This window comes from Zootoca vivipara, chromosome 13 (assembly GCF_963506605.1).
Source record: "Zootoca vivipara chromosome 13, rZooViv1.1, whole genome shotgun sequence".
NCBI classification, from domain to species: Eukaryota; Metazoa; Chordata; class Lepidosauria; order Squamata; family Lacertidae; genus Zootoca; species Zootoca vivipara.
In genome coordinates, this window is record NC_083288.1 from 34,799,261 (window position 1) to 34,822,408 (window position 23,148).

The 23,148-nt window shown below is 49.0% G+C and overlaps 2 protein-coding genes across 4 annotated transcripts in view; one reads left to right on the forward strand and one right to left on the reverse strand.

Moving 5' to 3' along the window:
- The window catches only part of ALDH16A1 (aldehyde dehydrogenase 16 family member A1), a 44,744-nt gene extending 37,041 nt beyond the window's left edge, over window positions 1-7,703 (reverse strand). The window contains exons 1-2 of the mRNA XM_035134259.2: window positions 5,633-7,703; window positions 2,088-2,473 (exon numbers count right to left, since the gene is read on the reverse strand). Of these exons, the coding sequence (XP_034990150.1) occupies window positions 2,088-2,473; window positions 5,633-6,443 (1,197 nt within the window). The 5' untranslated portion in view covers window positions 6,444-7,703. The remainder of the gene's footprint in view (window positions 1-2,087; window positions 2,474-5,632) is intronic.
- A 905-nt stretch (window positions 7,704-8,608) lies between these two features.
- Window positions 8,609-20,882, forward strand: PIH1D1 (PIH1 domain containing 1). 3 transcript variants are annotated; one of them, XM_035134261.2, is made up of 11 exons: window positions 8,613-9,048; window positions 11,005-11,109; window positions 12,004-12,070; window positions 12,831-13,016; window positions 13,886-13,947; window positions 14,590-14,674; window positions 15,330-15,426; window positions 16,309-16,359; window positions 17,580-17,670; window positions 17,789-17,932; window positions 19,070-20,882. In XM_035134261.2, the coding sequence occupies exons 2-11, from the start codon at window positions 11,023-11,025 to the stop codon at window positions 19,115-19,117; spliced, it is 918 nt and encodes a 305-aa protein (XP_034990152.1). In that variant the 5' UTR covers window positions 8,613-9,048; window positions 11,005-11,022; the 3' UTR covers window positions 19,118-20,882. The 3 variants fall into 3 exon arrangements, with proteins under 3 accessions (XP_034990154.1, XP_034990152.1, XP_034990153.1); XM_035134262.2 differs by lacking the exon at window positions 8,613-9,048 and adding an exon at window positions 9,195-9,565; XM_035134263.2 differs by lacking the exon at window positions 19,070-20,882 and having other exon boundaries at window positions 8,609-9,048; window positions 17,761-17,897.
- The last annotated feature ends 2,266 nt before the right edge of the window (window positions 20,883-23,148 follow it).

Below are 23,148 nucleotides of genomic sequence, written 5' to 3' on the forward strand. Positions count from 1 at the left end.
GGATCCAATCAGCTAAAGCTTAAACGATTAATCAACCAACAGCACAATTGTGTGCAAGCTAATTTGGAACTAAACCAGATCAAGGGAGCTTATTTTTAGGTCGAGTGAGCAAAGGGCAGCAGTGCTGGAACTCTTTGATCAAGAGAAGAGGAGGTCATAGCTCAGTGGCAGAGCATCTGCTTTGCATGCAGGAGCCCCCTGGTTCGATCCCCGGGATCTCCGGTCAGAAAAGAGCCCTACCTGAAACCACTCCTAGTCAGAGTAGAGCTAGATCAGCCAAGGGTCTGAATCAGTGTAATGATGCTGGAACCTGGCAGGAGAGGAACACCCAACCACATGCTTTGAAAGCAGGAAGGCCCAGGTTGAACCCCTGGTTGAGAGCCAGTGATGGGGAAAGACCACTGGCCCCCAGGGTGCTGCCAGACAGAGCAGACAACACTGGGCCAGGTATAGGGACAGGAGGATGAATCTGTTCAGTCTACACTTCAAGCCTAACTTGATAAACCTGAACTTAGGCTAGGTATACAACGTACATTTAAAGCACGCACACACACACACTCCGCAAGAATCCTGGAAGCTGTAGAGTATCCCTCAATGTGCTACAATTCCCAGCATCCTTCAGCTACAGGATTATTGGGTGTGTACGCTTTAAATGTGCTGTGTGTATAACAGCCATTTATTTGGATGGAAACACAGCTATCAATTAGGATTAAATCTGTGATGTGGTTTTGGTTCAGAAAATGTGCAAGAGAGAGAGAGAGAGAGAGAGAGAGAGAGAGAGAGAGAGAGAGAGAGAGAGAGAGAGAGAGGCATATTTCTGGAAAGGGATGCACAGAGAAATGTGTGTTTTTTAAAAAATGCGTACAAAATGCATGTTTTTAAAATGTGGATTTTGGGTGCGCTTCTTTTTATAAAAAACAGTCCACAGAAACCAGGAAGACGACTGAGCACACGGAAAACCGAACACAGAAGACAGATGGATAAACAGCCTGGTATTGAGGCATTTTGCAAGGGCCCTGAGACTTGCGCCATCACTGGGTCGGCCAAAGGCTTTCAGCCGATTGCATCCCAGAGCAGCCTCTCTATTGGATGAGGCAGGAGGGAGTTGCAATGTGTGCTGCTTAGAGGCAGACATAAGTCCAGGGGTGTTAACCTGAACGCTCAACTTTTTGTTGACCTAGCTAAGGATCTACAGTCTGTTCCTGCCATAGGTGGGTGAATGTAAGCATGCTCTCTCTCTCACTCGCACTTCCTATTGTGGGCTGTAGTCTGGTCATTATTTGCTTGCTGCATTTTGACAGACCCACTTGCCTCTGCACACCAGAGACAGAGACTCAACCACATTGACAAGGTCACTTCAAGAAGAACACATCAAGAGAAAGAAATAATCTACCGCCACAATGATTACATGGGTCTCTGCTTTCTTTTTTTGTTCATAGCCTCTACTTACATTTTGTTTAAACGATCAAGGGTTTTAAGGCTACAACCATTCATGGACCTGCCAATCACAATAGAGGCTGCCCCATTAAGGCCAGCGGGGCACTGCCCCACCAACCTCACTCTACCCTCTGCCAATCCCCAACTGCCTGACTTCTTACTGACAACAACCGGTCCAGAGGATGGCCTCCTCGTCCTCCTCCTTAGTCTCAGTGTTGGCCCTTGTAGAACTCAGCAGTAAGACAGGGCAAAAGCAGAATTAGTTGGCCTGCCATTGTCTCTGGCGCCACCTACTGATGGACTCCCTGCCTTCCGCCCTACCAACACAATGGGCACAACCACTGCTGACTTATCATAACCCTGAGATCACTGGTTAAGAGGCTTTTAGAATGCTTTCAGGTTTTTTCCAAAAGCCGTTTTCAGATTTTATTTTAAAAGGTTTTATTGCTGCTGTGCCTGTTGCTCGGGGCTCCTTCGGGAGGAATGGCAGGATATCCCTCAAATAAATAATAGCAATAAGATCGGATAGGCCCTAAGAAAGTTCCTAAAGAACTGGAAAAAATTGACTTAGGGTGGGGACTGGGGATGTGGACTCCTGGGTTCTCCGAAAAAGGAGCAGAGGTCCGACAGGCTACTACAGCGCAGGCAACCTTTAAGAGGAGGGGCTCTTGAACGCTGGTGTCTTTCCGAGGTCCTCCCTCAGGGTCCTTGCAGAGGTCCCTGCTCCAGCTCTCCTCCTTGACATGCCGAGGCCCATCTGCCTCCCTGCCGTCTCCCACCGCCTCTCGCTCCTTCTGGCTCTTGGCCCACATCTGCCGGATCCAGTCCATCTCGGCTGTCCACAGCCTCCGGTCCTTCTCCCGCTGGGCTTTCTCCTCCTCCCACAAGCCCTGGAACAGCTTCTCCCTCTCTCGGAAGTGCGCTCGGATGTCCCGCACGAGATCGCCGAACTTGTCGTCCCGGGGCCTCTTCCTCCTGTTGCGGAGCTGAGCCAGCTTCTCCCGGGTGCTCAGCAGGGTCCGTGGCCTGGAGAAAACTGCAGGGGGAAGGGTGGAGAGGAGTTGTTTAATTTTTGTGACATGCTTTATGTGGGGCTGCCTTGGTATCTGCTCTAGAAGTTGCAGTTAGTGCAAGAAGCGGTGGCCGGACTGCTCACAGCAGCAAGCGACCAGAAACATGTCCCTCATCTGCAGAGGATTGCTGTTGCCAATTTGCTAATGGGCCAGGTCTGAGGATGTGGTGCTGAAAGCCCTAAGGAGCTTGGACCCAAACTCAAGAAGACAGCTACCTTGAAGCTGGATAGCTCAGTTGGATAAAGCACAATGCTCACAATGCCAAGGTTGCAGGTTCAATCCCCTGTAAGGGGCAGCTGCGTATTGCTGCATTCCAGGGAATTAGACTAAATGATCCTCAGAGTCCCTTCCAACTCTTATGATTCGATATGCGATACCACATACCCTACCCAGCCCAATGCCACCACTGGGGGAAATAAAGCATCACCGATTCTATATGAAATAGCACCACCATCAGGTCAGCTGACAAAACTACACATAAACCAGCATAAAATCCAACCCATTGCTAAGAGCATGGGTAGGCAAACTAAGGCCTGGGGGTTGGATCCGGCCCAATTGCCTTCTAAATCCGGCCCGCGGAAGGTCCGGGAATCAGTGTGTTTTTACATGAGTAGAATGTGTCCTTTTATTTAAAATGCATCTCTGGGTTATTTGTGGGGCCTGCCTGGTGTTTTTAAATGAGTAGAACGTGTGCTTTTATTTAAAATGCATCTCTGGGTTATTTGTGGGGCATAGGAATTCATTTTTTTCATTTTTTCAATATATAGTCTGGCCCCCCACAAGGTCTGTGGGACAGTGGACCGGCCCCCTGCTGAAAAAGTTTGCTGACCACTGGCTAAGAGCCTCAGTGCGCTACAGGCAACTGTCGATTACTTCGGCTTGCCTGTTTACCTCTGGCAATTAAAAATAAATAAATAATTGTGTGAAGCTGAGGAGGCTTGGTTCTTTTTCTCTTCCTCTTTTCTCCAGGCCAACAGCTTGCCCACATGGGTTACATCGATTAAGTAACCTGCAAGGTTGTTTTTATGAAGAGTAGCTGTGAATGGTAGATTGGCTTCCTTACATTCTCCCAGAAAATATTAAAGAATTGGAAAACAGTCCAATCGCACCCCAAGTGGCATTATATCGATTTTTTTTTTTAAAGAGCAAGATGCAAGATGGAAAACAGTGGGGCAAGAATGAACACATAAAGACGCAGCTGGTTCATTCAACCTAAGAGGTCCCTGGGCCTCTTTGCTTCTTAGACAAGCTTTGTACGTAAAGGGACCCCTGACCATTAGGTCCAGTCGTGACCAACTCTGGGGTTGCGGCGCTCATCTCGCATTATTGGCCGAAGGAGCCGGCGTACAGCTTCCGGGTCATGTGGCCAGCATGACAAAGCCACTTCTGGCGAACCAGAGCAGCACATGGAAACACCGTTTACCTTCCCACTGTAGTGGTACCTATTTATCTACTTGCACTTTGAGGTGCTTTCAAACTGCTAGGTTGGCAGGAGCAGGGACCAAGCAATGGGAGCTCACCCCATTGCAGGGATTCGAACCGCCAACCTTCTGATTGGCAAGCCCTAGGCTCTGCGGTTTAACCCACAGTGCCACCTGCATCCCACCAAGGTTATTAGCCTGCAAAAAACAAATGTACTAGCCTTGAGGGTAGGGAGGGGACATACAGAGAACCTCACCCTCCTCCTCCGGAAGCAGACTGCATTTATATAAAGGGGCTTCCCTCTTCTGGAAGCTTGTCTTGTTCCTACACTGGGCACAGAGGATGGATGAGGTTCCATCACTTCTTCACCAACCCACTCACTTGCCCGCCTTCCTGTCCTTGTTGCCCAAGGCGAATGGGTAACGCCTTAAAATACAAGGCTCTATTTTGCATTCCAATGATATTCCACTTACTCTGATCATCCAAATATAATACAGTAGCAAAAACAGACCATGGAGTAACAAACTAATACGACGAACAGGATGCAAAATTGTGGGGTTTTGTTTGTTTGTTTTTTAAAGAGTGCTTTCAGGAAATTGGCTGGGATATTAATAGGCTGATATTTTTACATTTCCTGGTTTTTTAGCCTGGATTGGCTCCAACACACATAAATATATCAGGAAAGCTTTCAGGATTTTAAGTTCAGCATCCCTTTGGCCATCAGAGCCCAAGAGCCAGCACATGTCTAGGTTCCTATTAGGAGAAAAAAGACTAGGCAGAGACCAGTTTGAAGGAAAAGGTTATGGGCCAAGATTCCTGGGGGCACAGATTCCTCTTTATACCGAGTCTGACCCACTGGGTGTGTCTAGCTCAATACTGTCCGCACTGACTGGCAGTAGCTCTCCAGGTTATCAGGCAGAAGTCCTTCCAGCATTACCTGGAGCTGCCGGGGACCAAACCTGGGACCTTCTGCACGCAGAGCAGATGAATGACCACTTAAGGCAACTCATTGCCCATGGAAAGGAAGGAGTTTGAAAGCCAGACAGGACTCCTGGGCATTCTGGAAGGTGGTGATGCCTAGCAGTTGTCAGCAGGAAGGTGAAGGAAGGACTGCTTAAGAGCCTTAGGAAAGGGATGTAGTGCTTTTGGAAAGAGCTACCCCAGAATCCTGAGTGGCTTTACCTCAAGAAAGGTAGAGGTGGCCAAGAGTGTCAAGCCAGATAATCAGAGAACATGCATGCATAGAAGAGCCAGGACTCCTGGGCTCTATTACTGTCAGGAAGGGGTGGTGGCTGGGAACGAAGCTGCCAAGATTTCCAGGGTTCTCCAGTAAGGAAGTGGGTTTAACAGGGATGCCATGTTGGGAAAGTGGGTGCAGGAAAAGGGGGCGTGGTCAGGTTATCAGGGTTTCCTGGGCCAGGTAGAAAGAAGCCATTTATTGGGGAAACCTTGGGAGTGGAAATGTGGGAAAGGATTCCTGGCTTCAGTGTCATTAGGAACAGAGAGAGTGCAAGGCAAACATTCTGACAACCCGGGCATCGGGGCTGCAGCACCAGGGGAGGGCCGGGTAGAAAAGGGCTGAGGACTAGAACTCCTGGGTTCTCCGGAGATGCGGCACAGGATCTATATATGTGTCACATGTGACACATATATTCCTCCTCCCCGTCCCATCTAAAAACTCCACCTCTCGCTCCACTCACCTCTCCGGTTCAGCCCTGGTCTCCAAGGAGTCTCCAAGTGCGTCCGGCTCTCCCGGCGAAGGAGAGGTTCGTCCGCCCCGCCGGGGGTCTCCACGTGGGCGTCCTCCTGGCCGTAGAGGTAGGCTCCCCCTCCGCCCCTCTCTTCTCTCCCGGGACTTTTCTCCTCCTTGACGATCCCGCCTGCCACGTGGTGCTGGTGGTGGAGGGTCGGGTCCTCGGAGTGGAGCAAACCCCCGACCCCTGCTTGGGAGGAGGAGGAGGACGAGGCGGCGGCCGCTACTGCGGAGGAGGAAGGCTCGCCCTGAGGATCCACGTCGCTGCTGCCGTCGGTCACGGACACCTGGGTCCACGCGTACTCGTCCTCGTGGAGCTCGGGGTCGAGCTCGGGATCGCTCTCCTCTTTGATCACCACCTGGCACCAAGGCGCCGCGCCCCCTCCGCCCCCTCCGTTGCTGCTGCTCCCGCCGCTGCCCAGGATGGCGTCGAGTTCGTGGAAGAAGCGGCACCTCTGTCGGGCGATGCCGTCCTGCAGCTTGGCTTGCTTGTAACTCTTCTTCAGGTCTTTGCCTTTGGTCCGGCACTGGTCTTCGTCGCGGAAATAGCCTTTCTCCGCCATCCGCTCCGAGATCCACTGGTAGACGTCGGCATTCCGGTGGCAGCGGTTCAGCTGCGCCTGGATCCCTTCCTCCCCCCACAAGGCGAGGAAATCCAGCGTCTCCCGGTGGCTCCAAGTGGCTGCCCGGGTGCGGGGCACTTTGGGGCGATCCGCGCTCTTGGGGCCCAGGAAGGAAGAAGGGGAAGGCGAGGACATGCCCGGAATGGGAAAAGGGCTGGCGATTATAATAATTATTATAATAAAATAATAGCAAACATCTAATAAAAATAAATGGAATAGGGGTCCCCCCAGCTCGGTTTAATTAGGAGCCTAACCCCGGTGCACGCTGGGATACAGCCCCCTCCCTAACCCAGAAGACCGAGCGAGGCGGAGTAAGAGGGGCGGGTACCTCCGCGGTAGCACGTAACCCGAGGTGGGACTTACCACGGGCGCGCTGGCCAATGGGCGCGCAGTATGCATATGACCCTGATTCAAATCGGGTCGCTCAGCCACGCCTATTGGAAGAGACCCTCTCTTTGCCCCCGCGAAGCAGAGAACGAGGCGCTGAACCTCCCGTGGAACCGAGGAGTCCGAGCGCAGCTTCGTCTACCTCGCCTCCTTTGGGCGCTCTGCTCATTCAACGCAGCAGATCGCTGCACGGCACGGACTGCCCCCCCCCCCCAGGACAGCTAGTCTAGCTGCAGCCCAGCAAGATAGCAAGAAAAGCATAGTTTGGTGCTTGCATATCTGCAGCAGAATCCCCCAGTCAGTTCCCGTGTTCTCTCAAGGGGCGGAGAGGATGCCCTACACGGGGTTGGAATGCAGACGTGCATTTACATTCAGACGAGACAAGAGAGAGAGAGAAAGGAGCGAAGCAAGAGCTTTGCCAGGATTCGAGCACGGGCGAGACTTTGCTTCCCATTCTAAGGGTGTTTTGTACGTTGCAGCAAAGATCGGCCGGATTCCTGCGTTCTCCAGGGTTCTCTAGCTCTGTTAGTTAAAGGCAGGGCTGCCTGACGTTGAGCACGCGCAAGTTCTTCCGCGTCCCTTTTCCTAAATGCAGACTTAAATAACAATAATAGTTGAAACGTGCCACCGTGGAGGGAAGAGGGAGACCTTTAGAGCTCGGGTGGTCAACGACACCCACGTGAGAGGCGGCGAGTCCAGCCAGCAGAGACCGCTGGCTCAGCAGAGGATCGAAGGTCAGGGTTGAAGAGCGGCGGGGAAGAGAGGGTAAAGACCAGGGCAAAGGGCGGTGGGCTCTGGGGAAGGAAGGCAGACCTTCTCCTAGACCTAGACCCTCCTGTTTGCAATCTGCTCCTGCTCCCACCTTTGCTTTTTAAGAAAAGAAATCCCACTTGGAGCCACACTTTTCTCCTCTTCCAACATCTCCCTGAATTCCTAACCCCCACTGAATCCCTCTCTCGCGCTCTCCTCTTCGGGGACCCAGGCGTCCGGGGGGCGCTTCCCAGACTGCTTCCCTTACCTGGGCTGCCCCAGTGCCCTCTGGGACAGGCCCATACTCCATGGAGCTGTAGATATCGGGCACTGAAGGGGCCCCACGCTTGCCGGCGCCTCCCGCCGCTGCTGCTGCTGAGCCAGCCATGGGCACTAATTTGGCTGCTTCCCCCTTGACAGTTGGAATAAGCACCAGCCGGGCTTAACATTCAGCCACCCGCCCCCTTTAGGGGCGGCACTTCCGGACTCCTGGCTTCCATAGAGACTGGGAGGTGGAGAGTATTGGCACCATAGAGATGGGAAGGGAAGAGGTATATTGCTATCACAGAGCTAGGGGAAAAAAAGAGAGAAAGTCTTTATAGCTTTTTTTTAGTATTCTAATAAACTTTCATGACTACAGACGAGGCTTCCTGGTTACTTTTTATTTTGTTTACAACAAAATGAAATGCATAACAAGGAAAACCCTCCAACATTGAGATTGCATCTTCTTGGTTACTTTTGGGAGCTGTTTTGTTTGCTAGTTGGGATTCTAAATATCAGCTACCCTTCGGAATCAACAGCGAAATCCAAGATTTTGGCGTGAATGGGATTGATTGGCCAGAGGCTGTTGCCTCACCCTTCTCCATCCCCCACCCCAATAGAAGAAAAATTAGAGCTCAGCCTTATAGAGCAATCCAAGGCATGCGATTAATATTACTCCCTGGTAAGTGTGTATAGGATTTAACCTTTACCTTTATCTCAACACTGCAGGTTACAGGGGAGGAGCTGAGAGATATAGAGAGGAGTTATGACAAGCCTGCAATGTATTCTAAGATTCTTACATAGGAACATATACCAAAGGCTGGCTATTCATGAAGTTGAAGAATCTGATTTGTTATATAAATGGTGTTTTATATTAAAATGCTTGCATTGCCCCCCCTCCCATTATTTCACCCAAACGTTAGAAGCCTATTTTGACATTCAACAGCATTTAAGGAAATAAAACCCCTTTCCCCCCAGTAGTAGCATTAAAACAAAACAAATTAAACGCAACAACAAATTGCTGCTCTTCCATGACACCAAAAGCTCACTCTTGTCTAATAGCGCGCCCAGCCCCGCTTTAATCCAAAAGAAAACCCCGAATCTAACCGGATGTTTGAGATAGTCTAACATTTGTCTGCCCTCGCGTCCTTAACTCTATGGAGTTCCTGCATCCTCAATACAGAGCGCAGAGATAAGAAGCCTCTGAGAAAGAGGCAAAGAGAACTCGACTTCCGGTCCCGCTTCTCCGCAAAAGCGAACCTGCTGGCATCCGCGCGTGTCGTCGCTTCCTTCGCCGCGGAATCGACGAGAGACAGATATATAAACTATATTCGATACCAAGGTAAACATGGACCTGGAAGCTATGATTTTTAAAAATGATTATATTTATGGCTCATGTGCATGGGACGCGGAAAGGGGAGCAGAGAGAGGCAAGTATCCCCCCGCCGCACTTCCAGTCTTTTGCTGTAACCATAAGGCACTATTTCCTCCCGTCCTTTTCTCGGTAGTCAGTACAGCTAAGGCCGGGAGTCGCTGCCATAGCAACAACGGAAGTTTGATCCATTGATTAGAAAAGAAGTTCGATTTGGCAGAGGCAGGTGCGGGATCTTGATTCCTAGAAGGGGAGATTTAAAAGCCCCCCCCCCTTTTTTCTCTTTTTCTTTTTGGAGACAGCAAAGCGTGAAGCTGAGATATCACGAGCTTGGATTCAAACCCAGCTTCAGCCAAGTAGCCTTGGTAGCCCTACTTCACAGGGTTGTCTTCTTGAGGATGAAGTGAAGAGTTGAGAAAGCGTCGTCTCCTTGCGCTGGCCTCCTTGGAGGGAGGGGTGTAGCAGCAAGTCTTGAGTGCGGGGAGCAGTGAGTTGGGACCCTTGGGGGCTTGATTTTGGTTTAGGCGCCGCAGGCATCCCCAAACTGCGGCCCTCCAGATGTTTTGGCCTACAACTCCCATAATCCCTAGCTAACAGGACCAGTGGTCAGGGAAGATGGGAATTGTAGTCCAAAACATCTGGAGGGCCGAAGTTTGGGGATGCCTGGTAGGGTGTGTGTTAAAGTTAAATCTTAAAAGTTAAGCCTTTCCGCAGAGAATATTTTATTGAATTATATGCCTGCAGTATGGAAATTATAAACGGGACAACGGAAAAGGTTTTTCCGTGCCCTAATAGTGGCCAAGAGATTGATATTGAGGAGTTGGCTATCTGCTTTCTGCCGTGTGAAATATGTGAAAGGTTCAAAAACAATCAAAAGGAAAAGGGAATATATACTGTATATAGAAGTATACCCCATAATCAAGATATTTAAAGGGCAATATCGAAAAGGCTGGAAGTCAACGCAGGGTGGTGGGTGGGAAGGGGGATTTGTATTCTGATTATTCTTTCCTGTTTGCGTGTATTCATGTTTGTTTGTATTTACCGGTATTTCTTTTCCATTTTTTGTATTATATTGCATTTGAAAAATGAACTAAAAATAATTTTTAAAAAATTAAAAAGATATTGAGGAGTGGGGGAGGGAAATAAAATATATGATACCCTTCAATCAATGGACTGATGATATGATATTGTCAGGGAGTTGTTACGGCTACTCCTGGGTAAAAACGCTCCAGTCCGTTGTGTCTTTCAAGGTTTTATTGTGCATACTATTTACGTTGCAGAAAACATGACAGCCTAGTCACTCTCAGAACCCGGCAATGGCGCCTGTCGGCTTCGGGGCCAGCATAATAACTGGGGCACCCCAAAACGCCACCCCTTCGCCCTGCGTTTGGGCACCGGAAGGAGCGGTGTCCCTTCTTCCTCTCAGATATGTCGCTGAGCCCTTCTTCCACTGTCTGTTCTCCAGAGCGTTGCCAGGGCTCTGATGCCTCGCTGAGGCCTCCCCCTTCCATTCTGCTTTCCCCTGACCCGCTGCTAGCGCTGTCGCTGGGCGAAGTGCTGGTCAGGATGATGGGAGGAGGCTCCCTGTAGGGAGTCCCCCCTGACAGATACCACTGGCAGTTTATGAACGAAACTGCTTACAAGTGCAGACTCTGTATGGATACACATGACAACATTTGGAATGAGTTTATACAAAATGTAGTAAGCTATTAGCATTTACATAAGCATCAGGACAATAACACTATACCAATTTATACAAGAATGTATGGGAATATCGTATATTACTTTTGGGGGGTATATTTTCGTTTTCTTATATATCTTTGTTGTTGTTTTTCTCCCTCTCACTTTTCCTTCTTTTCCCCCTGTATCACTTTATTTCTTTTAACTAAAATCACCTGTATAAAATATAAATATTAACCTCTGCAGGTTCCAACTAGCACTACCATGGCATCTGTAGCCGACACATCCCTGTTATCAGCCGAGCTGCAGGAGGAGGAGGAAGAGGAGGAGTTCCGACGTCTTCTACTCCAGGTCTGCAAGAAGGCCTGGGGGAGGGGAGGAAAAATTGGGGAGCGCAGACCATGTGTAGCTGGATGTGTCTTTTCAAGGCCTCACCTGCACTATGCATTTAAGGCTTTTTCATACCACATTAAACAGCCATGGTCCACCCCCCACCCCCAAGAATCCTGGGAAGTATAGTCTGTTAAGGCAGTGTTTCTCAACCAGTGTGCCTCCAGATGTTTTGGGACTACAACTCCCATCATTCCTGACCACTGGTCTTGCTAGCTAGGGATGATGGGAGTTGTAGTCCCAAAACATCTGGAGGCACACTGGTTGAGAAACACTGTGTTAAGGTTACTGAGAGATGTTAGGCGACCTCTGTTCCCCTCATTGAGCTACAATTCTCAGATAATTTAATAGCCAGCTCTTATTTCCAGGGAACTCAGAATGGTAGCTTTGTAACAACTATCAGCATCCCTTAACAAACTATAGTTCCCAGGATTGTTTGGGGGAAGCCGTGACTGTTTAAAGTAGTATAATACTGCTTCAAATTTATAATGGAGTTCAATGAAGCTGACCTGAGAAACACAAAGTGAGAAGACCTCTTGGGTTGAATGTTGCTGAAAGTCACATGAAGGGTTGGGGTCAGAGAAGGAAATGGGGCTCTTGTAATGTCTAATTCCAGATGTAAGAGGCTGCAGCCTTTCATCGCAGAAAGAAATGGGATCTGTTTAAGTAATAATAATAATTAATAATAATAATAATTTATTTGTACCCCGCCCATCTGGCTGGGTTTCCCCAGCCACTCTGGGCGGCTCCCAACAGAATACCCGGTATTAAAAGCACAATGAAACATCAAACATTAAAAACTTCTCTAAAGTCTGAGTTGTATAGCTATGTCATAAATTTATCTCTGCCTCTTAGGCAACCCAGAAAATCCAGAGCTCCGTGCCCTCTCCGGCAGAATCCAAGCCTATCCGTCCGCTCCCAGGTAAAGAACAAAAGGGATTGTGAAGGTTTCTAAATGAACTTTTTTTCTAAACTGGGTGTATGCTTGGGCAGTCAAATGGCAAATGCATTTCATTGCAAACAAGGGCAAAGTGATGCACGGCTGGGGTGCAAAAGAAAGAATAATCTAGATTTCATATATAAGCCCATGGGGTGACTAACCAGGACGAGATGTTGGGGTCCTAGTTGGTAGCTCGATGGAGAAGCTGACCCATTGTGCAACAGCTGTAAAAAAAGGCAAATGCCACACTAGGGATCATTAGGAAAGGAATTGAAAATAAAACTCTCAATATCATAATGCCGTTATACAAATCTGTGGTGTGACCACACTTGGACTACTATGTACATATGTGCTATGTATCTGGCCAACTCGTCTCAAAAAGAGTCTTTTGGGAAAAGTTCAGAAAAGGCCATCAAAATTATCAAAGGGGTAGACCAACTCCCTTTTAAGGAAAGGGTGCGCCATTTGGGGCTTTCTAGTTTAGAGAGAAAGGGTGAGAAAGCAGGGAGATGGTAGAGGTGTATAAAACTATATATGATGTGGAGAGAGTAGAGGGAGAAGCTTTTCTCCCTGTCTCATATGACCAGAAAAGCAGAGATACCGGGATTACAGGTGAGTGGGGTGGATGTTAGAGGTGGAACGGGGAAACAAAGTAAAAGTGGTCCATGCCCAGCAAAAGCAGATTCCTTAGTTGCTTAGAGAAACCTGCAAATCTATGACTTGCTTCTCTCATCCTCCCTAGGGTTCTGCCTGAAAACCCGCACAAGTTCTGGCGAGAAGGTCTTCGTGAACATCTGCCGGTCTCCCCACATCCCCCCACCTCCTGACCTGACCAACGAAGAGCTTGCCTGCCTCATTGAGTCGGAGAACGTCTCCACCTTCCGGATCCCCATGAGCTTGGGAGAGGCCCACGTGGAAGTGGACAAGAGTGAGCATCTGCTTCATTGATGCTGAGAGAACGGGCTAGGCGTGAAATGAGTTGCTGAAACTTAGGGAAAACCAAGGCTGGAGCACCTACTTCAATGGAGCCAGCCAGGTCTTGGTGGACTTTTCGTTTTGTGTGATCTAGGCAGGCTGAAGAGCTGTAGTTCCATTCCTGCAGCACAGTGGAGACTGGGCTGAGAATTCCCTCTGCCTGAGAGAGCAGTCCGAGTGGCACAAGGAGTAAGGAACTTGGTCACCTAAATCCCTGGTTCAATCGCTCTCATCATTTGAGGGATATTCCTATTATTATTAATAATAATAATTTAAAATTTATACACTGCCCTATACCCACAGATCTCAGGGCAGTTCATAGGATAAAATCACAATATAAAGACACAAAATACATAATCAAAATAAAAACATACACCTGAGTCACACACACCCCCAACCCCCACATTTTAAATGGGCATCAGATGACGATCGACCAAAGGCCTCGTTAAAGAGGAACGTTTTTGCCTAGGAATCACTTGGCATCCTAAACACACTTGCTCACTTTTTATTTTTACACGGCCAGTCCATTTATTTGCGTAGCTCACAGAAATAGAAATCTGCAGGGAAAGTGCAAATGTTTTTAAGAAAGCATTGATTTGTACCCATGCTGGCCGAAGAGAGAGAGAGAAACACACCTGATCTTTTTGTTTTTCCTCGTGGGGGTGTCTCTGCATAAGAGCGTCTCCCAAGTGAGGTGGTCCAGTGTGGACTCAGCCCTTGAAGGACCACTGTGAAACCAAGGCTCCTCCTCCTGCCTTGTAGGCTTTAGGAACAGCCCCCTCTTCTGTAGAAGCGACTTGACCCTTCTTTCTTCATTCCCAGGTGGCAATGCTTGCACTGTGTATGACGTCTCCATCAGCACCACCTTTTACAACAAGATGGAGGTGAGTTGCCTTTTTGAAAGGGAGGCCTTGCGTCCCAAACGGGGCAAAACTCCTGTGTCCATGGCAGGCAGGAGCCTCTCTTTCCCCAAACCACCTGGATGCTGTTTGCTGCGCCAGGGTGGGGGGATGATGTTGGGAGACAGGGGCATAAGGTTACCAGGTGTCCCCATTTCCCGGGGACAGTCCCCGGATTTACAAATCGGTCCCCATACAAAATCCTTTGAAGTTCCCCAGATTCATTGAAAAAAATCTGGTAACCTTACTCCAACACCTGTGCAAGGTAGGCAGGTGAGCCTCTTTAGCGTATCTTTTGCTGCTTATGCCATGAATGGATGCATCCCATCCTCCGCACCATCTCCCCAAATCGACATGTGTCTGAATATCAGTTTCCAGGAATCACAAGTGGTGAGCGCTGTCATACTTGGGCCTTGCTTGAGGGCTTTGCATAGCTGTCGTGAGCTGGACTAGGTGGGCTTGTGGCCCAATTCAGCTGGACTCTTCTTATTTTCATAATCCCGAAGGGTTTGGGACTTTCTACGTACACATGCATGCAGTTGGGTGGCAGCTACTTCATTGCGGAGTAGAAGGGAACCTAACCTTCTCCCCACCCCCCATCTCTCTGTTTTCTCTCGCTGCCTCAAGAACAACCACTTCCTCAAAGAGTTCTTCATTACGATCGCCATGGAAGGATTGTCGGAGAAATACAAGGTGGATGTCAGCAACCAAGGTATGGGTGTTGCTGCCGGGAGGCAACAGGCCCCGCTTGGGGCCCATCCTGAGGTAACATTTCCCCTCCTTGTGGGGGGACATACCCTTACCTTCCAAGTCCCGGACTGCAGAATCCGGGACCGGCAGCCGTGTGACACCGGAAGTTGCGTCAACGTAACTTCTGGTGTCGCTTTGCCCTTCTATGGACACCAAAAATGGCCACCGCTGGCTTCAAAAGTAGCTTCTACGCATGACCGGAAGTGCGTCGACGCAACTTCCGGTGTCGCCCCGCCCATCTATGGGCACCAAAAATGGCCGCCGCCGACACCAGAAGTCGTGTCTACGCACTTCTGGTCATGCGTAGATGCGACTTTTGAAGCCGGCGGCCGCCAATTTTTGTGCCCATAGAAGGGCAATTCAGGGGAAAAAATGGCCGGCAGGAGAAAATAACGGAGAAAAACGGGAGACGAAGTGATACGGGGGACCACCGGGAAAAGGTAAGTAAAAACGGGGGTTTCCCGGGGAAAACGGGGTACTTGGCAGCTATGCATACCCTTGAAAGAAAAGCGACCTTGGTTCGGTTCTGGGTGCTTCCATCCCTTTGGGGCTGGGCCAGAGCCAGAGCCTTTTGGCCCTGCAGCCAAGCTAACAAGGCTGCTTCCGCCCCTTTCCAGAATGGCGGATTCTGAAGAACAGGAAGTTTATGGGCTCCATAGCCGAGCAGACCATCCGCACCAAATCCAAGCCTTTCATCCAAGAGATGGATAGCAGGTACGTTGGAGAAATTCCACAACTTAGGGGAATGCCACACAGAAGGTCCTCTACCGGGAGCCCTCCCACCCGGACCTCTGAGAGTGGTGGGACTCCCAAGAGGGCTCCCCCTCTGCTCATCTTAACCCCCAAAAGGGTGATGCTAAATTGGGGTGATACATGTCATGCATCTGGTGAAATGGGCTCTAGTGCACAAAACAATGCCCTGCAAAATTAGTTAAATTTTCAGGGGCCCTGAGGCACTTCGTTTTTCTGCAACAGACTAGAATTGGAGTAAGCTTATCTCCGCCTCCTCTTCTTCTGAGCATAAGAATCACCGGCTGCCATTGGGCCATCTGGATGAATTAGGAGAGTCTTCCCTAATCTGGTGCGCTCTGGATCAGGCATCCCCAAACTTCGGCCCTCCAGATGTTTTGGACTACAATTCCCATCATCCCCGACCACTGGTCCTGTTAGCTAGGGATCATGGGAGTTGTAGGCCAAAACATCTGGAGGGCCGCAGTTTGGGGGTGCCTGCTCTAGATGCTGTTACACTACAGTTCCCATCATCCTTAACTATTGGCCATGTTGGCTGGGGTTGATGGGAGCTGGAGTCCAAGTTGAGGGTAGTGGAGTTAGGTGAGATCTTTCCAGTGGGAAATGTTAGCATGGGAGGGGCTTGTAACACATGAGGGGCGGCAGAGGGAGAATTATGTCGTTTCAATTGTTAGCATTCTACGGTATAGAGATGCATCTTGTCAGTTGACGCAGAAACCAATCTCTGAGGCCTTTTAGAAACCAATCTCTGAGGCCCAGACTTGAATGGGGACTTGGTACAACTGCAGTAGTCGGATCAATACTTCCTTCTTCATTTTTACAAGGCGCTTGTGTCTCTTTCTGCAGCCAAGTCAAGGAGGAAAGCAGGAACCTTTTGCAGCCACCTGCGTCACAGAGGTACGGTGTGGTTGGGGTGGGAGGGACTGTGCAATGAGGATGGGGGTCAGGGTAATGGAGGAATGGAATGACCCGTGATCTCAAACATGGTCTGCTATGATAGGTTGGGCAGGTGCAATGCATTGCTCGTGGGGCAGTCCTCTGAAGACTGGCCAGAAACTGCCACTAGTACAAGCCCAAGAAACCGCTCTAGACTGCTCTGTTGTACCAGGCATCTAAGAGCAACCAGGAGTGATGTCTTGAGTACACTACCTGGGTGTCGAATTGGGTCTGCAGGCACACACAGAGAGGCATTCTGAATAGCTGCCCTTAAGCGTTGGGGTTTTCTTCCCTTGGAGACTTGGCAAAGCCCTAGCCTTTGCATCTCCCAGAAGTACAATGAAGCAAGCTTATTTAAACTGGCCCATAGTGGCCAGAATAGGACTCTGTCGTCAGCCACCCATAGTGCAGGTTGTGTGTCTAATGAATTAAATATAGTTCAGTTAGATCGGGCAGGACATTGTGTGTCAGAAGCCCACAGTTGCATTTCTGACTTGGCCCCTTAATCTGCTAACATGTTGCCTATCCCTGTTTTGGTGAGTTGGCAAAACAGTGGTATCTCAAGTTAAGAGGTCCATTCTTTTTTAAAAAATATTTTTATTAAAGAAAAATATTTTTTAAACAATACAAATTGCCAATACATAGCTAATTACAATCCCCCTTTTTTCCCTCCCATCCCTCCCTCTCCCACCCTCTAAGGCAGGCATCCCCAAACTTCGGCCCTCCAGATGTTTTGGACTACAATTCCCATCTTCCCCAACCACTGGTCCTGTTAGCTAGGGATCATGGAAGTTGTAGGCCAAAACATCTGGAGGGCCGCAGTTTGGGGGTGCCTGATCTAAGGACTCCCCTCAGCTCCCCTCTCTGGTTTGTTTGTACATATTGTTTTCTGCATGTTATAAAATTGTACATATCATTGCTTTCTGGAGGTCCGTTCTTAACCTGAAACTGTTCTTAACCTGAGGCACCACTTTAGCTAATGGGGCCTCCCGCTGCCACAGCGCCATTTCTGTTCTCATCCTGAAGCAAAGTTCTTAACCCGAGGTACTATTTCTGGGTTAGCAGAGTCTGTAACCTGAAGCGTCTGTACAACCAAGGTACCACTGTATGTGATTCCAACTGAGTGTTTTTTATCATGACACCTCCCCCCCCGGCTGAGTCTGTTGTGCTTCATTCCGTAGCTTGGCCGCAGTTCCCGAATTCACCATAGTTGCTGAGCCATCTATCAGCCACGCTGACCGCCTGGTCGCGAAAATCAGCCTCCCTAAAATGGTAATTTGGCATGCAGTTTGAAGGGTGGTGTCTTGGGTGCTCTGGTCCCCAAGCAGGGGAAATAGCAAAAGAATTGTATTTTTTTTCCAGTGTTTCTTTGTTCTCCCACCCTAATCAGGCCTCAGTAAGATCTCTCGAGCTGGACCTGGGAGAGGACCGCATTGTGTTACAGGGACACCCCCAGCTCTACCATTTGGACATCTTCATCCCCTACAGCATTGTTCCCGAGGAGAGTAGGGCCCAGTTCCACAAGGGAACCAAGGTGAGTAGGATGAGAGGGAGAGGGAGACTTGCAGAAATCTTCTCCCTCCTTCCGAACCACACCTGCCACCGTTTTTTAACAGAGGGTAAAATCTTTAGCTCTTAAGAAGCTTCCGCTTCCTTTGTAAATGTGTGCCTTTGAAGGAAAGGTCTAAGTTGTTAGTGCCTTTGACAATGTGATGAGGTTCTACAGGCTGGTATCAGATGAACTGGCATCACCTTTGTCAACAGTAGACTGATAACATAAGAAAGCGGTCGCTCTGGTTTAAAGGGAGCCTTCTTTTGGCTACATCCCAGGCCGCTTAGCCCGTTCTCTCTTAGTACATGACTCAGTAGCCTCTGAGGCTGATTTCCAAGGACACAAGAACCCAGCCCAAGTGCATTGCAGCCTTTGCTATAAAAAAATTCCAAAAGTGGAGTCAAATTTGTTCTTTTGACCATCATGAGAACCACTTTGAATAAAGGAGGAACAACGCTTTGGAAAGGAAGAAGTGATACAGGTGTAGGTGTTTGTGATGGACGCTAGAACACCATACTCCTTGCCAGGCAATAATAATAATAATAATAATAATAATAATAATAATAATAATAAATAAATAAATAAATAAATAAAATAAATTATATACTAATGGGGGATGTGTGTATGGAGATTACCCAAGGTAGGCAAGTTTGCATGCCCCAAACATTTCCTTTAGGGCTTCCCCAGTTGAAGGGGACGTATGATGACATACAGGGTTGCAAAGCTGGCCTTTCCAGCACCCCTACTATATTCGGGGGCCCTGTGGCCTTGAACATGTGATTTGGCTTCCTTTCTTCAGCCATTTGCAGCTATGGTCCCCCAGCCTGATAATCCAGCCAGTGGCTTCTCGATTTTCAAATAATAATTAAAAAATTATTCACCTTCAGTCATTCCAAATTCTGTGATCTGCGTAAGTCATGCCAAGCCACGTTCCCTTAAACCGCAAATGGCCGGTGAGCCAGCAGCTTCTTCTTTGCTTGGCATTGTGTGATCCAACTCAATTTAGCTTCTGCACCATTTACTGTAAAAAAAACCCCACCCCTGCCCAGCTTCAATGCAGCAGCAAGGGGGCGCTCTAGCCTCTGAAACGACCCATTTCTCTCTCTCCTCCTTTTCCAGGTCCTGACTTTACTGATGCCCATCCAGCGCCCCTTACTGTTGCCGTGAGCTCGGAGGAGGAAAAGCCACCCTGGAGGCGGGTCCCCTTCTTTGAGATACCAGCCGGTGGAGGAAACAGCAGGGTGAAGAATGGAGATGCCGGGCAAGGGGCGGGACTTCCTGTCGAAGGAAGGGGGCTAGGTTTTGGTCAGGGGTGGCAACCTCCACAATGCAGAATCTCTACCTAAATACGCACGCACACAGCGGAAGAGAGAGAGAGAGAGAGAGAGAGAGAGTGTTGTACATGTTGGATGGGACCCAGGACTTGCCTTCATCTCTCCTCCTACGATTTGTCTTCTCAAACTTCCCTTCCACCCGCAACAGCTGCTGTTCTTTGTGGCTTTTTTATTACCTCCTCTTTCTTGGTCTGCGCATGCAACCAGCCTGTCTCCCTTCACGCCTGCAGTCAGTTCAGCTCCGCTCTCTCTGTGTGTTTTGAATCGAGACGGGCTCTGGGCCTGCAAACCTGCCCCCTTGACCCTGTTAGCAAAAAATGGAGGACCTGGTCTGAGTCAAAACATGCTGGGGTGAGAAAGGAGGCAAGAGGGGTGGGTTATGCGTACACTTCGGGCTGCAGGTGGGGGGGCACTTTTTAATGCTTACAAAACAACACCTACCACATCAGGAAAGTGGGTAGGTCAATATTTCTCTTCCTGCTGTGTTACGTTTGCACACGAGAATGCCAAAGGACCACTCAGAAATGGAATCCCCCACCTGCCGTCTGATATGGTGCAGTCCGGTCTACCCTCTGCCACTGCATTCTTAAGGCCTCCTTGCCACTCCTTGCCCAACTATAACTAGTGATGGTTTGTTTTTCCTCATGGGTGCAGACTTCTCTCAGTCTTTTTAATGAGGAGCCCAGGGTGCAAGTGGATTTATCTTACTCCGCCCTTGTTCTGAGCTGTGAGGGTTTTTGAAAGCATCCTTGGAGAGATCAAGGCAGCCTTCTTGGGAGAGAAGTGGTGCTGTATTGGAGGCCCAGCTTCTAACCAAGGCAATCTACTCTAAAGGTCATAACCCAGCTACCCTCATAGTTCTATGCATGGTTCCGCCTTTTCCATGGATCCTGCAGTAGCACCCTTTATCTAATTCTGCTTCCTCCTCCTCAGAAGGGTGACCCACAAATTTATTTTCCAGAGTTGGTATGTTATGTCCAAAGTTCTTTGCGGCATCTCTTCATCGTCACAACAACTCCCAACGCATCTCTTCACAACAACTCCCAGTGCAGTTGTGAAAACCTCATTCTCAGGCATCTTCTGTTCAAACCATGTTCAAGTTTCCTGTGGGGGAAATGCCAAGGTTTCTAGCTCTGAGTTGAAAAGAGAAGTCTGAAATAAGCCATGTAGCTGAAGTGTGTTAGCATATAGTCTCTTCTGAGAACGTTGGGCTAAATCTTCTCTTTGGTAAGAAGATGAAGGATTCCTTATGATGCTGTTTTTTAATTCTTGCCCATCTCTGCAACCTCCCAACATTTTGGTGTGTATTTTTTTAAGCTTAAATCTCCGTAGGTTTTTGAAGCAAGTAACTGTGAGCCAACATAACACAGGTTTTTGGGTCAGATGTTGGCAATGCTTCCTTTGCACGCTACCTGCCTGCCTTTTCAGTGGAAGGTAGGATGGCGTTGAAGCGGGGAGAGGCCCCTGCGTCCCCATACTTATGGAGACAAGGGAGGGTGGTGCATCTTCTGTAGCGGGAGAGGAGCAGGAGCTGAGCTATTTGTATCCTGGATTGGTTTGGTTTGGCATCCATTAAAACATTTCTGGGTTTGTTTTTACATGTGGACTTGTGTGTATATGTGTATGCGTGTAATATTAATGTACTGTACTTCAAAAGTGCAAACAAACAGAAAACATAAATAGAAAACACAAAATAGAGAGCGGATCTTGTAGAAAAATAAAAGAAGCATGACACATCAGGAAAGCCAAATTCTGTGATTTGGTGGGGGAAGAGAGTTTAAAATGTTCCAGGTCTTCTTTACCCTTTAGAAACGCCCTAGTTTGTGAGCTACTTTCTCGGCAATGTCCAGAGTCCCCATATCTTTGCACCACAATGTGTAGGCTAACTCCTGCTGTGCCTTCCACTTCTGGGCCAAGGAAGTTCTCACTGCTGCCAGCATCCACCGAAGAAGCTCCTAGGATGAAAAAGTTGTTGCTTGATCGTTGCACAAGTTCAGAAGGGAAAGCTGCAGAGCGGCTCAAATGGGACACTTCTTGTGTGAACTTAATTAAGAGGAAAAGTTAGCGCAAAGTTTCTTAGCCCAGATGCAGGCAGACGTCGTGATTTGTGGGAATAAAATGTGGTGTCCATCTGCACACATCCTCAGCCCGGGGATTTGTTTTCAGTACCAGAACTGAGGCCCCTCCGGACTGGTGTGATTTTTATATTTATTTTTTGCTGCTGTATTCAGCATCATGTTGGAACAATAGTGCATTCGTGGTGGATCAGTTGATTGCATTCATATTCCCCGCCTTCTCCCAAGGCCTCAAGGTGGTGTACGTGGTTCTGTCCCTCATTTAATTTCCACAGCAACCCTATGAGGTAGGTTAGGCTGAGAGCCAATGACTGGCTCAAGACCACCCAGTGGGTTTTGTGGCTGAGTGGGGACTTGAACCCTGGCCTCCTGTGTCCTAGTCCAACACACTAACCATTACACCACACCAGCTCTTGCATCTTTCAACCAGATCAATGGGGGATGGAACCTGCAACCTATTGCATGCAAGACTCTACTACTGAGCTATAGGATCGCCCTACTAACCTTCCCTTCCATTAATTTTAAATATGCAAGTTTCTGGTGCGCGCGCACACACACATCACATAAAGCTGCAAATTCTCCTTCCTCTGTTCCTGTCTCAACTTGCTTTCCTCTCCCCCCTGCTCGTACAGCCTGTTCCAGAAGCACATGCCCATCACTGCCACCCCCGCCAGCTCCCCCCTCGCTCCTTCTGTCTCTCCCTTTTTTTCCTTCATACAACCTGTTCTCCCTCACATCCACTTTGCTGGAGGAGAGAGACTGTAGGATATATGTTTACTACAAAATGCTTTCTCCCCCTTCTTCAGGGTATCTGGCTACAGGGCAGGGCAGGGCATTTGATGTGGCAGAGTGTCTAGAACGGGGCTAGGGAGCCTGTGTCGTTGGACTACAACTCCCATCCCTGTCCATTGGCCATTATGTTGACTGGGGCTCATGGGAGCCATAGTCAAATGTCCCCATCCCTGCCGCAAGACTAATGGATGCAGCTGGACTACAATTCCCATGATCCATGACAATGAGATATACTGGCCAGGGCTAATGGGAGTTGGAACCAAACAACACCAAGCAGGCCACAGATTCCCCATCCGTGCTGTATGACACCCAGGTGAAGTTGGACTACAACTTCCATGATCTACGGCAATTGGTGATGCTGCCTGGGGCGGATGGCAGCTGGAATCCAGTGTTGGGAGCAAGCCAGAAATGAACCACATCGAGTGAAGTCAACTACTGGAATGTCAGGCCTGGTGAGCACAGCAACTCTTCTTTGGTAGGTCTTGCCCGGCATGAAGCAGTTGTGGAGACTTATTGTCCCCTCCTCTTCAGGGCTTTCCCCAAGAAATCTGAGACTTTGCCTGCATGTCTGTCTCTGCTCCTCTCACTTCATGCCTCTCTGGGTTCTGGGAGACATGGGAGGAAGGGAGCTTGTCGTAGTGGGGTGGGAGAGATCTGTGAATCTTCACCAGCCAGACTCCTCTTGGCCTCCCTCTTCCCCTGCTTCCGCTTCTGCCTCTGATTCTGGTCTCCTCTCTGCCACAGATTCTCCCAGCTCACTATGCCATTACCCCTTTAGATTCCAACACCTCCTCTTCACTTCTTTTCCCTTTGGCCGCTCATTGTTATCCCCCCCCCACCAATCCCCAGACTCTGAACCTTCTTTCCTTGGTTCCTCCCACCATTCTAACCAGTCCATGACATCCAACAACGCCTAGTGGGGCATCGATTCTCCCATCCTTGCTTTAGTGGGCTCTGTGGCCAAGCCTGCTTTGCAGAGCGTCTTTTTTTTTTTTAA

Bases quoted from the DNA above. Each gene is read 5' to 3' on its own strand.
- PIH1D1 (XM_035134261.2), top strand. From the start codon at position 11,023: ATGGCATCTGTAGCCGACACATCCCTGTTATCAGCCGAGCTGCAGGAG. The intron at 11,110-12,003 runs GTCTGCAAGAAG...TCTGCCTCTTAG, and splicing joins TCCGACGTCTTCTACTCCAG to GCAACCCAGAAAATCCAGAG. The intron at 17,671-17,788 runs GTAATTTGGCAT...CACCCTAATCAG, and splicing joins AAATCAGCCTCCCTAAAATG to GCCTCAGTAAGATCTCTCGA.